Source organism: Amphiprion ocellaris, chromosome 19 (assembly GCF_022539595.1).
Source record: "Amphiprion ocellaris isolate individual 3 ecotype Okinawa chromosome 19, ASM2253959v1, whole genome shotgun sequence".
In the NCBI taxonomy this organism is placed as follows: domain Eukaryota; kingdom Metazoa; phylum Chordata; class Actinopteri; family Pomacentridae; genus Amphiprion; species Amphiprion ocellaris.
In genome coordinates, this window is record NC_072784.1 from 32,740,554 (window position 1) to 32,754,940 (window position 14,387).

Genomic DNA, 14,387 nt, shown 5'->3' on the forward strand with positions numbered 1-14,387 from the left:
TTGTGTTAAAGAAGCAGCAACAGTCTGTTAAACAACATGGTTTAATAAAAGAGGATTCTAATAAAGAACTTTTACATTCAGTCAGTTTGTGTCTCAGAGTGTTTAGTGGTTTTACTGCTTCCAACACAAACCAAAGGACTGATCTCATGTTTTATAAGATGACAAACATCCCACTGGTGGATCTACAACCACACAATAAATAAAACAAGACTCCATAATAAACCAGGTAAAATAAAAGAACTGTTAAATATGAATATATATATATATATATATATATATATACCCTCCAGATACACATTCTTACATTTAAAATCAGATAAAACCCCTTTAATAGTGATAAAACATGACAAAACAAATCCTAGTAGTATCCCACTGGACTGATAATAAACCCTAATCAGAGCCTGCTTCCATCCCACAATATACATCATGTTGTTTTTACCTGCACAGGTTCGCTGGACTTGCGAGGATCATAGATGCGAACCTTCCCGTCTTTACAGACCGTGGCCAGCAGCCGACCGTCAGGGCTCCAAGCCAACCCAAAGACCTGGACAGGAACCACAGGAGACCAGATATTATATTATATTATATTATATTATATTATATTATATAATGTTTTTATATATATATATATATATATATATATATATATATATATATATATATATATATATATATATATATATATATATATATATATATATATATATATATATATATATATATATATTATATTATATTATATTATATTATATATTGAACCTTTAGCTCATGTATGAACTTTAATAAGCTGGAAGGAAACATGAGAGTCTGCAGACCAGTAGAATTATCAGGTTTTTCAGTGAAACCATCTCAAACTTCCAGAGCTTCTCTGAGTTTAGTCTCGTATTGAAGTTCTGCTGTTCTTGCCGGGTTCTTGGTCACCTACCTGGTCCTGGTGTCCAGTGAGGAGCTTCACCTGTTCTCCACTTTCCAGACTCCACAGCCGGACTGAGAGATCGTAGGATGAAGACACCAGGAGGCCACTGGCCAGAGGGTGGAACTTAATGGAGTAGATCTTCTCAGTGTGGCCTGCAGGAGGTACAGAAAATTTTAGTCTGTCATCATCATCTGAGAGCTTCTCATGGAGCCTTCAGGAAGGGTTTCTGAAACACTATGATGTTCTCTCAATACTTTTCCTTATCCTTCCATGAATTTGGATGACTTGTTCATTTCCTCTGGCTGATGTTTTCAGATGAACATCCACCCATCAGCCACAGCATTCTGACCACTGACAGCTGAAGAACATCCATCATCTCGTTCTCCAACGTTCTGCTGGGAAACCTTCAGTCCTGACATTCATGTGGATGTTTGACATGAACCACCCACCTAAACCCTGCAGGTCAACAACCCTCCACCCTCCACCCCCCATAGCAGCAGCAGTCCTTGATGCCAGTTTCCACCCCGACCCACCACAGAACCTGCTCAGGAGAACCTGGGGAACACGACAGAGCTAAGCTGTTCACCCAGGTTCCACACTCCAGAGATCCAGATCTAACTGAGCATCTGTGGGATGGTCCAGGATCAGCCTGATCTAGATACGTCCTCCCTGGAATCCACAGGACCCACTGCCACCATCCTGGTACCACAGAACATCTCCAGAGGGTCTGTGGCACCGGGATGGTGGCAGAGGACCCGGTACCACAGGCCATCAGAGGTCCTGAGTCCATGAACCACTGGGTCAGAGGAGTTTTAGCAGCATAAAGGGACCAACATGATGTGAGGCAGGTGGTCATCGTGTCATGGCTGATGGGTGTATGATGAGTCAGAGCATCTCCAGCCTGTGGTCTGTCTCATCACAGTTAGAAACATAAACACTGAGCTGGTTTCTGGTGGTCCTACCCTGTAAGATGAGCTCCGGCTCAGTCAGAGTCTCCTTCAGTCCACCTTCTGGGACCTGCCAAACCCGGATCTTAGCATCATCCCCAGCTGGAGAGGACAAAAAGGAGACATTAGCAGGAACTCAGATGTGAACATCCTCAGTGGGAGTAGTGACTCACCGACAGCCAGTCTGTGGGAGTCGAAGGGATCCCAGCAGAAGTCGACCACGCTGACAGAGTTCTGGATGGTGGGCAGAGCGGTGTCTGGCAGCCTGCCGGGCTGAGAGCGCTGAGGAAGCAACCACACACTTAAAGCACAGAGTCGGACCTACGAGGACAAAGAGACACTCAGCTGATCAACCAACCGTACCTCCAACACGGCGATCTGTCCTCCGGAGATGGCGAGGGGAACGGCCACTCGCTGCCGGTTCACACAGAAGCCGTCACACTCTCCGGGCGTGGTCAGGTTGAGGCTGCGGATGTTGGTGATGTGAGTGTCGCGGTGCATCACGGCACCCTGGATGTGACGGAACTTAGAGGACGGTCCTGGTGAAAGATCAGTTGAAGTTAATCTGCTGCGTCTGTGAGGAGGTTCTTCTAAAAGTTGTGTTTTTACCCAGCATACTCTGGATGGCCTTGGTGCTCTGGCTGGGACTGGGGCTGGGCAGGAAGCCTGAGGACAGTCCGGAGGTGGAGGAGGGCGACCGGGACGGGACGGAGCTGCTGCTGGACGAGCTGAGAGGACTGCTGGAGGTGGAGCATCCACGAGCCTGGTCCTGGAGAACATAAGGTGGTCTTCACTGATCCACCAACACCTCAAACATCAGCTCAGGTTTGTTCTAAGACTCACCTCCTTGTTCCCTTCACTGGACACTTCCTTCTTCACAGCTGTTGGCTTCCCAGTCTTTGCTTTGGGCCGTTTGTCTGGATGGAGGCTGACCTTCTCCACCTGGAGGCAAACAGAGCTACCTGTCTGAGCGGTCCGGACAGGTGGACGAGTGATGTCAGAGCAGATGTGTTACCTGCTGGTTCCCTCCCTGCCACCACTCCTCAGCAGACATGGCTGGAGATGTTCCTGCTGTGTCTGGGTAGAGGTCCTCATGGAACTCCTGGCCTGAGTGCTACAGGAGAGATCAGGGTTACCGGGGTTACCATAACATGTTACCATGACAACAGTGCAGACAGAGACATGTGATCAGATAGGGAGGGTCATTTCTTAGGATTGATTGGAGGAATCGTTGCCAAGAGGCTGCGGACTGATGAAGAGAAGTTAAGTCTAAACCACAGCTGATCTCCAACAGTTTTAACCAATCAGATTCATAAACAGACTCTGGACACACTGAACTGCATCCTACAGATGAACCCTTTGTTGACTGTGATCCTCTGAACAGCAACGGTCTTAATTTCACATTGCAGAATAAACAACCTTAACTGAGGGAAGATGTTTGTCTTCTATCTCAGAAACGAACACGTTCAACACATACGAGCATTAAAACAGTAAAGCAGCCTGTTGATCCAGGTAAGGAGCAGCTGCACACCTTGCGAGGAACCTGGTAGCTGATGGGAACGATGCAGTCGTCCGTCAGCTGCAGGGCTCGCATCACCTCACAGGACAGGACGTCCAGCGCCAGCTTGGGCACCACGGCAACGCCTCGGGTCGAGTTATCCGTCAGACAGTGGCTCACTGTGGATTTAAGAGGTTTTAAGAAGGCACCAAGAAGAAGAAAGAGGAACCAGCAGCAGCAGAGATAATGAACCAGGGTTTACCTTGAGAGAGGAACGGCTCAGAGGAAGAAATTTCAAAACAGTCGATGACGGAATCTCCCTGCAGGACGAAACAAACCATCATCCATCCAGAAACTGTCTCGAAAAAACGATTATCAGCTAAGAAGTGGAATCTGTCCTTCATTAACAGAGTACAGAATATCTACACTACTGGTAGGGTCACTTAGAAATGTCCTTATTGTTGAAAGAAAAGCATTTTTTTTCAATGAAGATCACATTAAATGAATGATAAATCCAGTGTAGACATTGTTAATGTGGTAAATGACTATTGTGGCTGGAAACAGCTGATTTTTAATGGAATATCTCCATAGGGGTACAGAGGAACATTTCCAGCAACCATCACTCCTGTGTTCTAATGCAACATTGTGTTAGCTAATGGTGTTGAAAGGCTCATTGATGATTAGAAAACCCTTGTGCAGTTATGTTAGTACATGGATAAAAGTGGGAGTTTTCATGGAAAACATGGAATTATCTGGGTGACCCCAAATGTTTGAACAGTAGTGTAGATAAGTAGACTGTAGATTCTTGGTAAAGTTCAGAACTTTACCAAGAATCTACAGTCTACTATCTTGAACTTTACCAAGAATCTACAGTCTACTATCCAGAACTTTACCAAGAATCTACAGTCTACCAGTGTTTCCTAATTAAACTCATCCTGAAGGGCACATGAACTTCCCTGAAAAACATCCAAATGTTCTTGAGCTGCTTGAGTTTCATTTAATGTTATCTGCATTGAAAAAAGCTGCTTCTCTTTCTAAGGCCATTTCTGGGAGACTCCAGACTCCTGAACGGTGGTGGATGTTCATTTGAATGTCAGTAGAATCCATGGACCTTACAGTTCCAGCCAGCAGCAGCAGACCGGTGTCGTCATCAAACAGGGGGATCGTCATCCTGAATGACAAACAGAAGAGAAGAGGAAATGAGATGATCTGTGGATGAAGTTTTACTGCTTCACCACTAGATGGAGGCCAAACCCAGTTCCAGGTCCAGTAGAAGGTCTGGTGAGCTCAGATCTTCAATCTCTGAACCCATCAGTGGTTCTTACATTATTAACTAAAAGCATAAAAAGTAAAACTGGTTTATAAAACAGAAAAACAGACTGAAAGGTGACCAAGGACTAAAAACTTTTCACTGTTCATTAATGTGCTGACATTTCATTTGATTGATTTGATTTTGATTGAGATATTTAATTTGAATATGTAAAGACAAGTAAACAAGGAATTAATATTACACAGACACATATTCATACATATACATACAAAACACAGTCATAAAACAACAGTAATATTCCACAATTCTGGACCAGGTCTACATATTGGAAAAGGAGTGAGAAGAAGTAAACAAACCCTTATTTAATCCAACCCTTTACCATAAATTAGTGATTGATAATTCCCAGTTTCCTAATTTGATTTATAGATAATTTTATTAATCTATAAATATCAGAAAATAATATTTTCCTAGAGTCCAATAATATCAAAATCTTCAAATGTGTTGTTTTGTCCAACAAACCAAAGAGCGTTAGTATCACATAGAACAGGATCATTAAGAGTTTGATGGTTTTCTATTCATTAACCAGTAAATCGACTGAACTCTGGAACCGTCACCTGCCTCCTCTCACGATTCCAGCTAAGAGGATTGAAACTCAAAGAGCTTTTCACTCAACAGGGAAGTAAAACTGGATTTAGCAACAAAACCAAATAGGAAATACTTTCATAGTCAGATCTGTCCTCATTCCTGCTATTAACCCTGTCCTTGTTGGACGGATGCTGGAGGTTCTGGTGTTCCTCTGATAGTTCATCACTGACCGGCTGACTGATGATGATGGTTATGGTGATGGTGATGATGATGATGATGCTATTCTGAGGAAACGCCACATGAAACCAGGCCGACAGAGCACTGATGTAATGCTCCAAGTATGACAACATAATGACAGACCGTGTTCAGGCATGTTGACTTGCGACCGTTTGTTCAGCTGACATGAGAGAGACGGAAACACGTTCTGGAGGTTTTAGATGAGAAGAAGATTCTCACAGTTTCACAAACAAACCTGGAGTTTAGGACCAATCACAGTCAGCTTTACTCTGCTGTTCCATTTCTAGTCAATAGTTCAGTAAACTGAGATCAGTGGAGCCAAACAGGTGAAGTTCTACCAGAAAAATAAAATATTACCTCCTATTTATGGCTGAGGTCAGAAAACACCGACAATAAATGGTAATATGTCATGTTTAGAGAAGCAAAAGGGAAGTATCAGTAGAAATTAAACATTAAAATTTCACAGAGAGTCAAGTGTGAGTGTTATACGGGTCATATTCATCAATAATAGGTATTATTTGGTATTTAAAATATTTTCAATCTTTTCTCCTAATTTTTTTAGATTTGGTCTCAGGACAAGAACATTTACACAACTACTGCATGTTTTAGGATTTTCTACATGGATTAATGGATGTAAAATGTCCTCCAGTTCTGGAATGGTCCTGAACCTGTAGAGATAAATGCTAGTTAGCGTTAGCAGTCAGGCTGAACTACAGTCCTTCAGCTGCCATGTTTGGAGGCCATGTGGACGATCAAACCTGTAAATGTTTAGCGTCTCCAGAAGAATGTCTGACTGTCCCGTTCAGGTTGTGTTTCTGACTGTTCGTCCTCTAATGATCCACCTCTGAGCAGATCCTGGCCCTCAGACCTCAGACCTCCACCGCTGGCCTTGTTAGGCCAGCTGTGTTCCCACCTCCCGGTCCGTCCACAGAGAGTCCCTAAACGCCTCCATTCCCACAGCACCTCCATCCTGCCCTGCTGAACACCACCTAGCCTCCACCCTGAGCTGCCTCGGTGCCTCCAAACCCTATTATTCCTCTTATCGCAGCTGTTCTCACTGTCAAACAGCCGCATAATTAGAGTGGAGTCTTATCGCTGATAGTGGCCTCTGTTTACCGTCACCTTCATGCTCCACCTCACACACAGCTTCACACACAGGAAAACACACACATGTGCATATTTAGATGCACAAACACACATGCATTTACACTACCAGTCTACAGTCTGGACACACCTTCTCATTCCGTAGTTTTATTTCATTATTTTCTACATTACAGATTAATGCTGAAGACATCAGAACTATAAAGAACACATCTGGAATTATGTTGAAAACCAAAAAGTGTTAATCTTCAGGATTAATCTGCAATGTAGAAAATAATACAAATAAATAAAAAGCACTGAAGGAGAAGGTGAGTCCAGACTTTAGACTGGTAGTTTATGTGCTAATAACGCACACGCATGTTTAGGCTGCATTATTAACACATACACGTATGTATGCTTGAGCATACTTAGATGCACATGTATGTGCTAATAACGTAGCCTTAACATGCATGTATGTGCTAATGCTGCAGCCTACAGTAATGCACGTGTGTGCACGTATTAACGGCAGCATGTTGTTGGTTCAGGGATCGGTTTGTTCTGCAGATCTCTGTCACATGATCTGATTCTGAAGGAAAAGAAAAACTATTCAGGGGGAGCTCTGTCTGTGTGTGTAGGTGTATGTGTGTGTGTGAGTGTGTGTGTGTGTGTGTGTGTGTGTGTGTGTGTGTGTGTGTGTGTGTGTGTGTGTGTATACTAATCCGGACCTTTTCAGTGGAACCAGTTTAACCAACACATGCTAATTATTCACCAGTAGAATAAACCCGTTACACTATCAGAGGAACAGGAGCTCAACTAACCAGGAGGAGGTTTTAGTTTTTATATTTTATTTTTAGGTTTTATTTTCAGGTTTTATTTTTAAGTTTTAGGTTTTATTTCTAGGTTTTAGGTTTAAGGCTTTATTTTTGGGTTTTATTTTCAGGTTTTATTTTTAAGTTTTATTTTTAGGTTTTAGGTTTTATTTCTAGGTTTTAGGTTTTATTTCGGGGCTGCACAGTGGCGTAGTGGTTAGCACTTTCTCCTTGCAGCTAGAAGGTCCCTGGTTCGCGTCCCGGCTTTCCCGGGATCTTTCTGCATGGAGTTTGCATGTTCTCCCTGTGCATGCGTGGGTTTTCTCCGGGTACTCCGGCTTCCTCCCACAGTCCAAAAATATGCTGAGGTTAATTGATCATTCTAAATTGCCCGTAGGTGTGAATGTGAGAGTGATTGTTTGTCTTTGTATGTGGCCCTGTGACAGACTGGTGACCTGTCTAGGGTGTCCCCTGCCTTCACCTGAGTCAGCTGGGATAGACTCCAGCCCCGCCCCGCGACCCTAGTGAGGATTAAGTGGTGTATAGATAATGGATGGATGGATGGATGGATGGATGGATGGTTTTATTTCTAGGTTTTAGGTTTTATTTTTCAGTTTTAGGATTTATTTCTAGGTTTTAGGTTTGATTTTTAGGTTTTCTTTCCTCCAGCAGCTGATTCTTCCGGCTATCAGAGAGCAGAGATCAACGCCTCCTGTCCGTCTGCCATCGCCTCAGCCTGAACTTCACTAAACCACCTCCTGCTCCTGACAGCAGCCTTCAGCACGGCAGATAAAACGGCTTTATGAGCATCTGGGCAGGAGCCTGCTTCAGCGCATGTACATTAATGTGATTATGAGGCTGAGATAGTGTAAATCACTGGAATAACTGACTAATGGAGGCCAGACAAATGGACATGAGGATGACACACGAGTGCTGAGAGGGTCTGAACTGGAGAATGAGAGAAAATCAGAGGTGATCAGATGATGTTAGATCCTCCAGAGGAACACATCATGAGGAAACTCTACGTTCTCCTGAACTACGGCCTGCAGTATGAATAAGCTCACATACTGACCCTCATAAAGGCCTGCAGAGTCCCACTGACAGCATCACACAGCAGGAACATGGAGTCTATGTTCCAGAGAGCAGGAGGAGGTTCTGGTTCTGGCCTGAGCTGGACCAGATCAGTATCAGTCAAAGGGATCTTTCTCTGTCCGGTGAGATCACGGCCTCCAGCCTAACCACTAAAAACACTCTCTAGACGGCAGAATAAGCTCCAGATGACAGCAGCAGCTCGCCAGGAACAAGAAGAAAGAGTCTTAAAGGAACACGGAGCCAAAACAAAGCAGCTGCTTGTCTCAGTGTTCAGAGTTTAGTCTAACAGAACCTCTAAATGGTTCTTCTAAGGAGCTGAGCAGAAGAATCTAAAACCAGCCGGGAGGTTCTCAGTGTTTTCGAATAAACGTCCGTCTGGTAGGAGAGCTGCTGTCCTTGGCGTTGGTTATCAGAACCAGAGGAGACGCTGCTAAACTCACCAGAACCAAACAACACTCTGGATTCAGAGACTTAAAACCAGAGCAGTGAGATGTTAAAGGTCCAGAATGTGACTCTGGTTCACTGAAACCTTTATCTGAGCTGAACACAAATATCCATCAGGGTTTTTCTAGGAATAAATGAAGTGTTGACAGAGTGGATGAGTCTAGATTTACCCTCCAGGTTTTAGAGCTTTTTAGGTTTTCAGCTTCTGTTTGTGTGATTTCTGATGGCGTTTTCTCATTAAAACCTGTTCATGGAGTTAATGTTCGCCGGCTATCAATTAAATTAATTAACTATTTATGAGGACAGATGAGCTAGGAGCTGTTTATTCATTTCATCTGACAAATATTACATTTTTTTTAAAAAACTAGCAGCAGATTCAGTTCTCTTCAGCCGTTAGCAGTGTCAGGCGTTAGCATGCTAACGAGTCCACAGAGACAATGAAAACACAAAAAGTACAGCGAAGATGAGAGTGAATAGTTTAGCAGGTTTGTTGTCAGAGTTCATCCTCTGTTATCATGAAGTTTAGAGCAGATATTCATTATTATTATATTATTATTTCTCTTTAGACCATAACGGTGGACAGCTAGGCTAAGCTAAGCTAGTTTGGCTATAAAGGAAGTGACAAATACTCAGAGTTAAACTCCAGAAACATTCCTCTCATTTTTAAAATATAATTGTATGCCTCATTTATGCCTGGATAACATGGTTTCAGATTAATCAGTAAAACATTTGGTCTGAGGAGCTAAGAGCTAACTAACTAACTCAGAGCTGCAGGAGAACTTCTAAACACAGATATTCCCTCGGATGAACACTCTGAGCTGCAGATTATCTCTCCGTCCTCATGAAGACCTCGTCCTCTTCTGTTATTCCTCCTGATTCAGGACTTAGACACAGCTAATGGTTTTATCTATGCTGCTCCCAGTAGCTGGACAATGGGAGGACTGGAGCAGAATGATCCACTGATATTAACCAGGATCCTGAACAACACAGGAACCGTCTGGTCGGGTTTCAGGGTTCTACAATTACATGAAATAAAAGAATAAAAATCTTTTCCACTGGGGATGTTTGAGTGAAAATGATGGACGACCGTGGAAAAGATCATCTGAGCAGTCACTGATGATGCCTTCAAACTGATTCACCAAAATCCAGCAGACACGACTGAAATGTTCCAATAGCAAATAAACCAGATATCTGATGAACTTTACCACCTCAGTAGACCCAGAATCAGGCCAGAGTTTCCACCAGTGAGTCCGTCACATTTACACCGACTGGCCTTTAACTGAAATACTTCAACCGACTGGTTTCAGTCCCAGCGGAGAAACCAAACTTTCAGCTCTGACCTTCTGCCACCCAGTAAGAGCTCCAAGTCTGCTGTGGTTCTGGACGTAACAGCTGAGCTTCTAGTTATTATCAGACTGTTCTAGGAACAGAAGAATCTCTGGGATGTTTCAGAAGACAGAAAAAGATTTTCCAGAACCCCTGAAGACCCTGAATCCATCGAGATAAAACCAAAGATTCTGTTTCCAAAGTTGCAGTTGAATTTCCAAAACTCTGCAGCCAAAGAAAATATGTCACGTTTCCTCGTTGCTCAGGAACCAATCAAACATTTTCACGCTTCCATCTTTGTTTCAATCAGAAAACTGAACTGAAATTTGGGATAAAAACCTTTATCAGGGCAACACAAGAGAAACTAAATACTCAATGAAACAGAAGAAATAAGAAACACCTTGAGAACAGGTAACGTGTTAGTAGAACTCTGGTTCATGGAGTTTCTAACAGATAAAGGAGCCACTAAGGAGGACCCTGTAGGGGTTTATTTGGCCTTTGGGCTCAGTTTAAAGTGTTCCTGAACGCCTCAGACACGATGAGTTCAGGATCCTCAGCAGCCGTCGGAGTCACCCCGCTGAGAGCTGAAATGGACCAAAGAGCAGCAGGAGTTTTTCCAGCGAGTGTTTGGTTTCCACACCGTGTTTAATAAGTGCTGCCGGCTCTGCCTCCAGTTCATTAGAAGGGAATTAGAGTTGACGCACCGCGTTCCTGAAGGGAAGAAAAGCCGGGACTGTCAGCTGAGGCCAACAGCGACCAGCCTCTCAGATGGGCTGCCAAGCGCTGCTCTCCTTTCTGCTCGCTTCGCTGGGCCCCTGACAACCATAGCAGCATGTAGGGATGCTCACATCTAGGATTTAATTAAACTCAGGAGTCCTGTGTGACCCTCAGACACCCCCAGATCCACATTAAAGCTGCCACACGGAAAACTAGCGTCACTCTGAAGAGACAGAAGAATGCTTTATTCCATCCAGCCGGTTATCAGTAGAACTCATCTTCACCAGGCTGAACATCTCAGTTAATCCTCTGATCAGAAAACAGCCTCCTGCTAACAGATAACAGGATAACAGACCACTGAACCATGAGCTGATGACCACATGATGGACAGTCCATCTGGTCCACAGAACGCTGAGTAGAAAAATGGAAACCCAGATCTTTACTTTTACAAGCGGAGACTCAGAGAGGAAACAGATATTTAGACAGAACTGTTAAACGTGGACAGATCGACTCATCAAAGATAAATATGACTCCAGAAAAACTCAAAAACCCACAAAGACCTTTAAATAAGAGTTACACAGCAGCCAGGACATAAACAGGAGGAGGGCAGGGATCAAACTGACAGGAAGTAGAAGTGTGAAAGAGCTAATATATATATATATATATATATATATATATATATATATATATATATATATATATATATATATATATATATATATATATATATATATATATATATGTACATATTAATACATTAAATACATGGACAGAGGTACAGCAGCAGTAAACAGCGTTACGTCTCTGGTGTCTTCATGGAGACTGATGGTGATCGCCGTCTGTGGAGGAGGAAGAGCAACGTTCCGCTTTAACCTCAGAGTTCAGCATCAAGGCTCAGGATGACGACCGTTAAATGACCCGGGGCCTGGGAACCTCCAGCAGTAAGCAAGGAGCAGCCAGGAGGACCGGCTGAAGGGTACAGGGTCAGGAGGGTCGGGAGGGTCAGGAGGGTCGGGACCTCCACGACTGTCTACCACCACAACCCTCTACCTCCATGACCCTCTACCACCTCAGAAGAGTCCGGCTCTGGTCACATTTTCAGAGCTGACCAGACAGAGATGCACATGCTGAAGAAGCTGAGGTTGATGGATTATTAACCAACAGTATTTCATAAAAACACTTTAATGCAACATCTGTCCTCTGGTCTGACAGCTTCACAAACAGTCGGAAGAAGTAGAAGCTCTGAAGGCCTCCTCAGTCTCCATTATTGCTCCTTAAACCTTTCATTTATCAGATGCTTCTATCTAGAGCGACATACATCTGAGAGGAGATCCAACAGAAGATACACCGGCAGCACTCAGGACCTCACTGGAGAACTGGACCCTGACCGAGGTTTGAACCAAAGACCTCCTGAGCCAAAGTCAAGGAATAAAGAAAGGAATAAATGAATAAATAAATACATATCTGTCTCTTTAGGGTCAGTGTTTCATTTAAGTCATTCTCTTCCATGTGCAAAACAAAAGTAAAGGAAAAAGACTGGAACCTTTTATAGAAAATAACATGAAATAAGGTGAGAAATTCCATCTGTGGATATAAAGGAGAATTCAAACAACGTGGAACAAAAAGACACTATTTATGATATATATATATATATATATATATATATATATATATATATATATATATATTTGTATGTGTGTGTGTGTGTGTGTGTGTGTGTGTGTGTAAGTAAATATATATATATATGTGTGTGTTTGTATCAGTGTCCTTGGTAAAAATAGTCCTTAAAGTAAAACCCCTTAAATAAAGCATAAAGATGAGACGGTAAATCAGCTCAGTAATTATTGTGCAGACCACAGCTATAACTCACAGCAGTGATCAGACGTTCTCTCTGGGTTCTGGAAAGGGAACGGACTGGAGATGAGGTCAGTCTTTGGTTCTCTCTAATCTGTTTTTCCTGCAGTGGAAAAGTCACAAGTCCACACTGTTGCTGTTTTAACCTACAGAACTATAAAAACCGATGAATGACGGCCTGCCTGTTAAAACAGCACCCAGCTGCAGACAGTGGTCCATCAGACCTTCTAGTGTCTGCAGATACAATCCAACCAATCAGACGCCTCCACTGCACTAACAGACCTGGACGTTTACTCATGAATATTTTCTTGACTTTGTGCCAGAGCTTCTGAAGGAGGATCCAGGCTTTAAAACATACGTGTCCTGCTGTACACGACTACTTTCCTTCATGGACGGCCAGGACAGGATTATTTGAAATGCTGGAACCATAAAACCAGTAATTTACAGACACTAAACACGACTGTTTCATGTTTGTTTTTCCTTCAGGCCATGTGCAGATGACTGAGAGAAATAAAAACCCTAAAACAACTTCTTCAGACCTTTTCTTTTCCATTCCTGCTCGGCTCAGAGCTACACAAACATTGTGGATTTCTGTTCTTCATGTTTGGACTCCTCCAGTGCTGCTTTATCAGGACGTCAGCTGATTTATCTCTGACTGTCACTGTGTCCAAACCTGCTGCTTCTTATCTCTCTTTACCCTCCACTGATCTAAAAACAGGAATTTCAATCCCGCAAACAGCCATTTCAAAATACAAAAAAGGCTTATTTTCTGTGATCTGTAACGATAAAAGATAAATGGTGTGCTTCATTCAGTGATTACATGATATCAGCCGTACACCAGAGCATCCTAAAGTTATTTCTACATCATACATTCAGCTCAACTTTCCCCCTCTGTCCTGAACTGAACACCAAATCCTGAGTTTTAGTGTTGGTCAGCCGCCACACCCGCCCTAAATCACCACTTTAATGACCGAGGCAGGAATAAGTGCAGCAAAAACCAATAAAAAGCTCACGAACACGGCAGATTTATTGTAAGATGGAGGGAGGGGGAGAGGAGCTGCAGATAAGATCGCTATCACATCGGTGTCATAAATCACTACAGTTATGTCCTTCTAAAAACGCTGTGAGCTCCATCAGACAACAACTGGGAGGGTTCCAGCATGGAGAAGGAGACAGCAGGAGGTTGTTCCAGAAGGCACCAGGAGGTACGACCAGGAGGTAGGACCAGATCCACCGATTAGATCTAACATCTGTCTGGATCAGAGCACCAACCACCCAGACAGGGACGCTCACACAAAGACTCTGGTTATTTTATTTTCAGTTGTGTGAAGGGAACTCTGTGTTTCTGCTGTGTTTATGACAATAAAGTTCTTGAATCTTGAACCTCAGTTTAGTATTCCAGTCATACAACACGCCAGGCATCATGTATGAACTCCGATGTCAACATTCTTCCAGTTCAGCCTCTGAACCAGAAATATTACAGCAGTTTGTTAAAGTAGCAGATGAGGATCCAGATACACGACCGTTCAAAAGTTTAGGGACACTTAGAAATGTTCTTATTTTTGAAAGAAGAGCATTTTTTTTTAATGAAGATAACATTAAATGAATGATA

General features: G+C 43.1%; 1 protein-coding gene across 2 annotated transcripts in view; it reads right to left on the reverse strand.

Annotated features, from left to right (window-relative positions):
• Window positions 1-14,387, reverse strand: part of LOC111586678 (mitochondrial import inner membrane translocase subunit TIM16-like) — a 118,114-nt gene that overhangs the window by 13,105 nt on the left and 90,622 nt on the right. For both annotated transcript variants that reach the window (XM_055005330.1, XM_055005328.1), the window contains exons 10-20: window positions 4,478-4,532; window positions 3,624-3,681; window positions 3,395-3,540; window positions 2,879-2,977; window positions 2,707-2,805; window positions 2,473-2,632; window positions 2,227-2,402; window positions 2,037-2,145; window positions 1,879-1,965; window positions 926-1,068; window positions 440-544 (exon numbers count right to left, since the gene is read on the reverse strand). In XM_055005330.1, coding sequence (XP_054861305.1) covers window positions 440-544; window positions 926-1,068; window positions 1,879-1,965; window positions 2,037-2,145; window positions 2,227-2,402; window positions 2,473-2,632; window positions 2,707-2,805; window positions 2,879-2,977; window positions 3,395-3,540; window positions 3,624-3,681; window positions 4,478-4,532 — 1,237 coding nt within the window. The remainder of the gene's footprint in view (window positions 1-439; window positions 545-925; window positions 1,069-1,878; window positions 1,966-2,036; window positions 2,146-2,226; window positions 2,403-2,472; window positions 2,633-2,706; window positions 2,806-2,878; window positions 2,978-3,394; window positions 3,541-3,623; window positions 3,682-4,477; window positions 4,533-14,387) is intronic.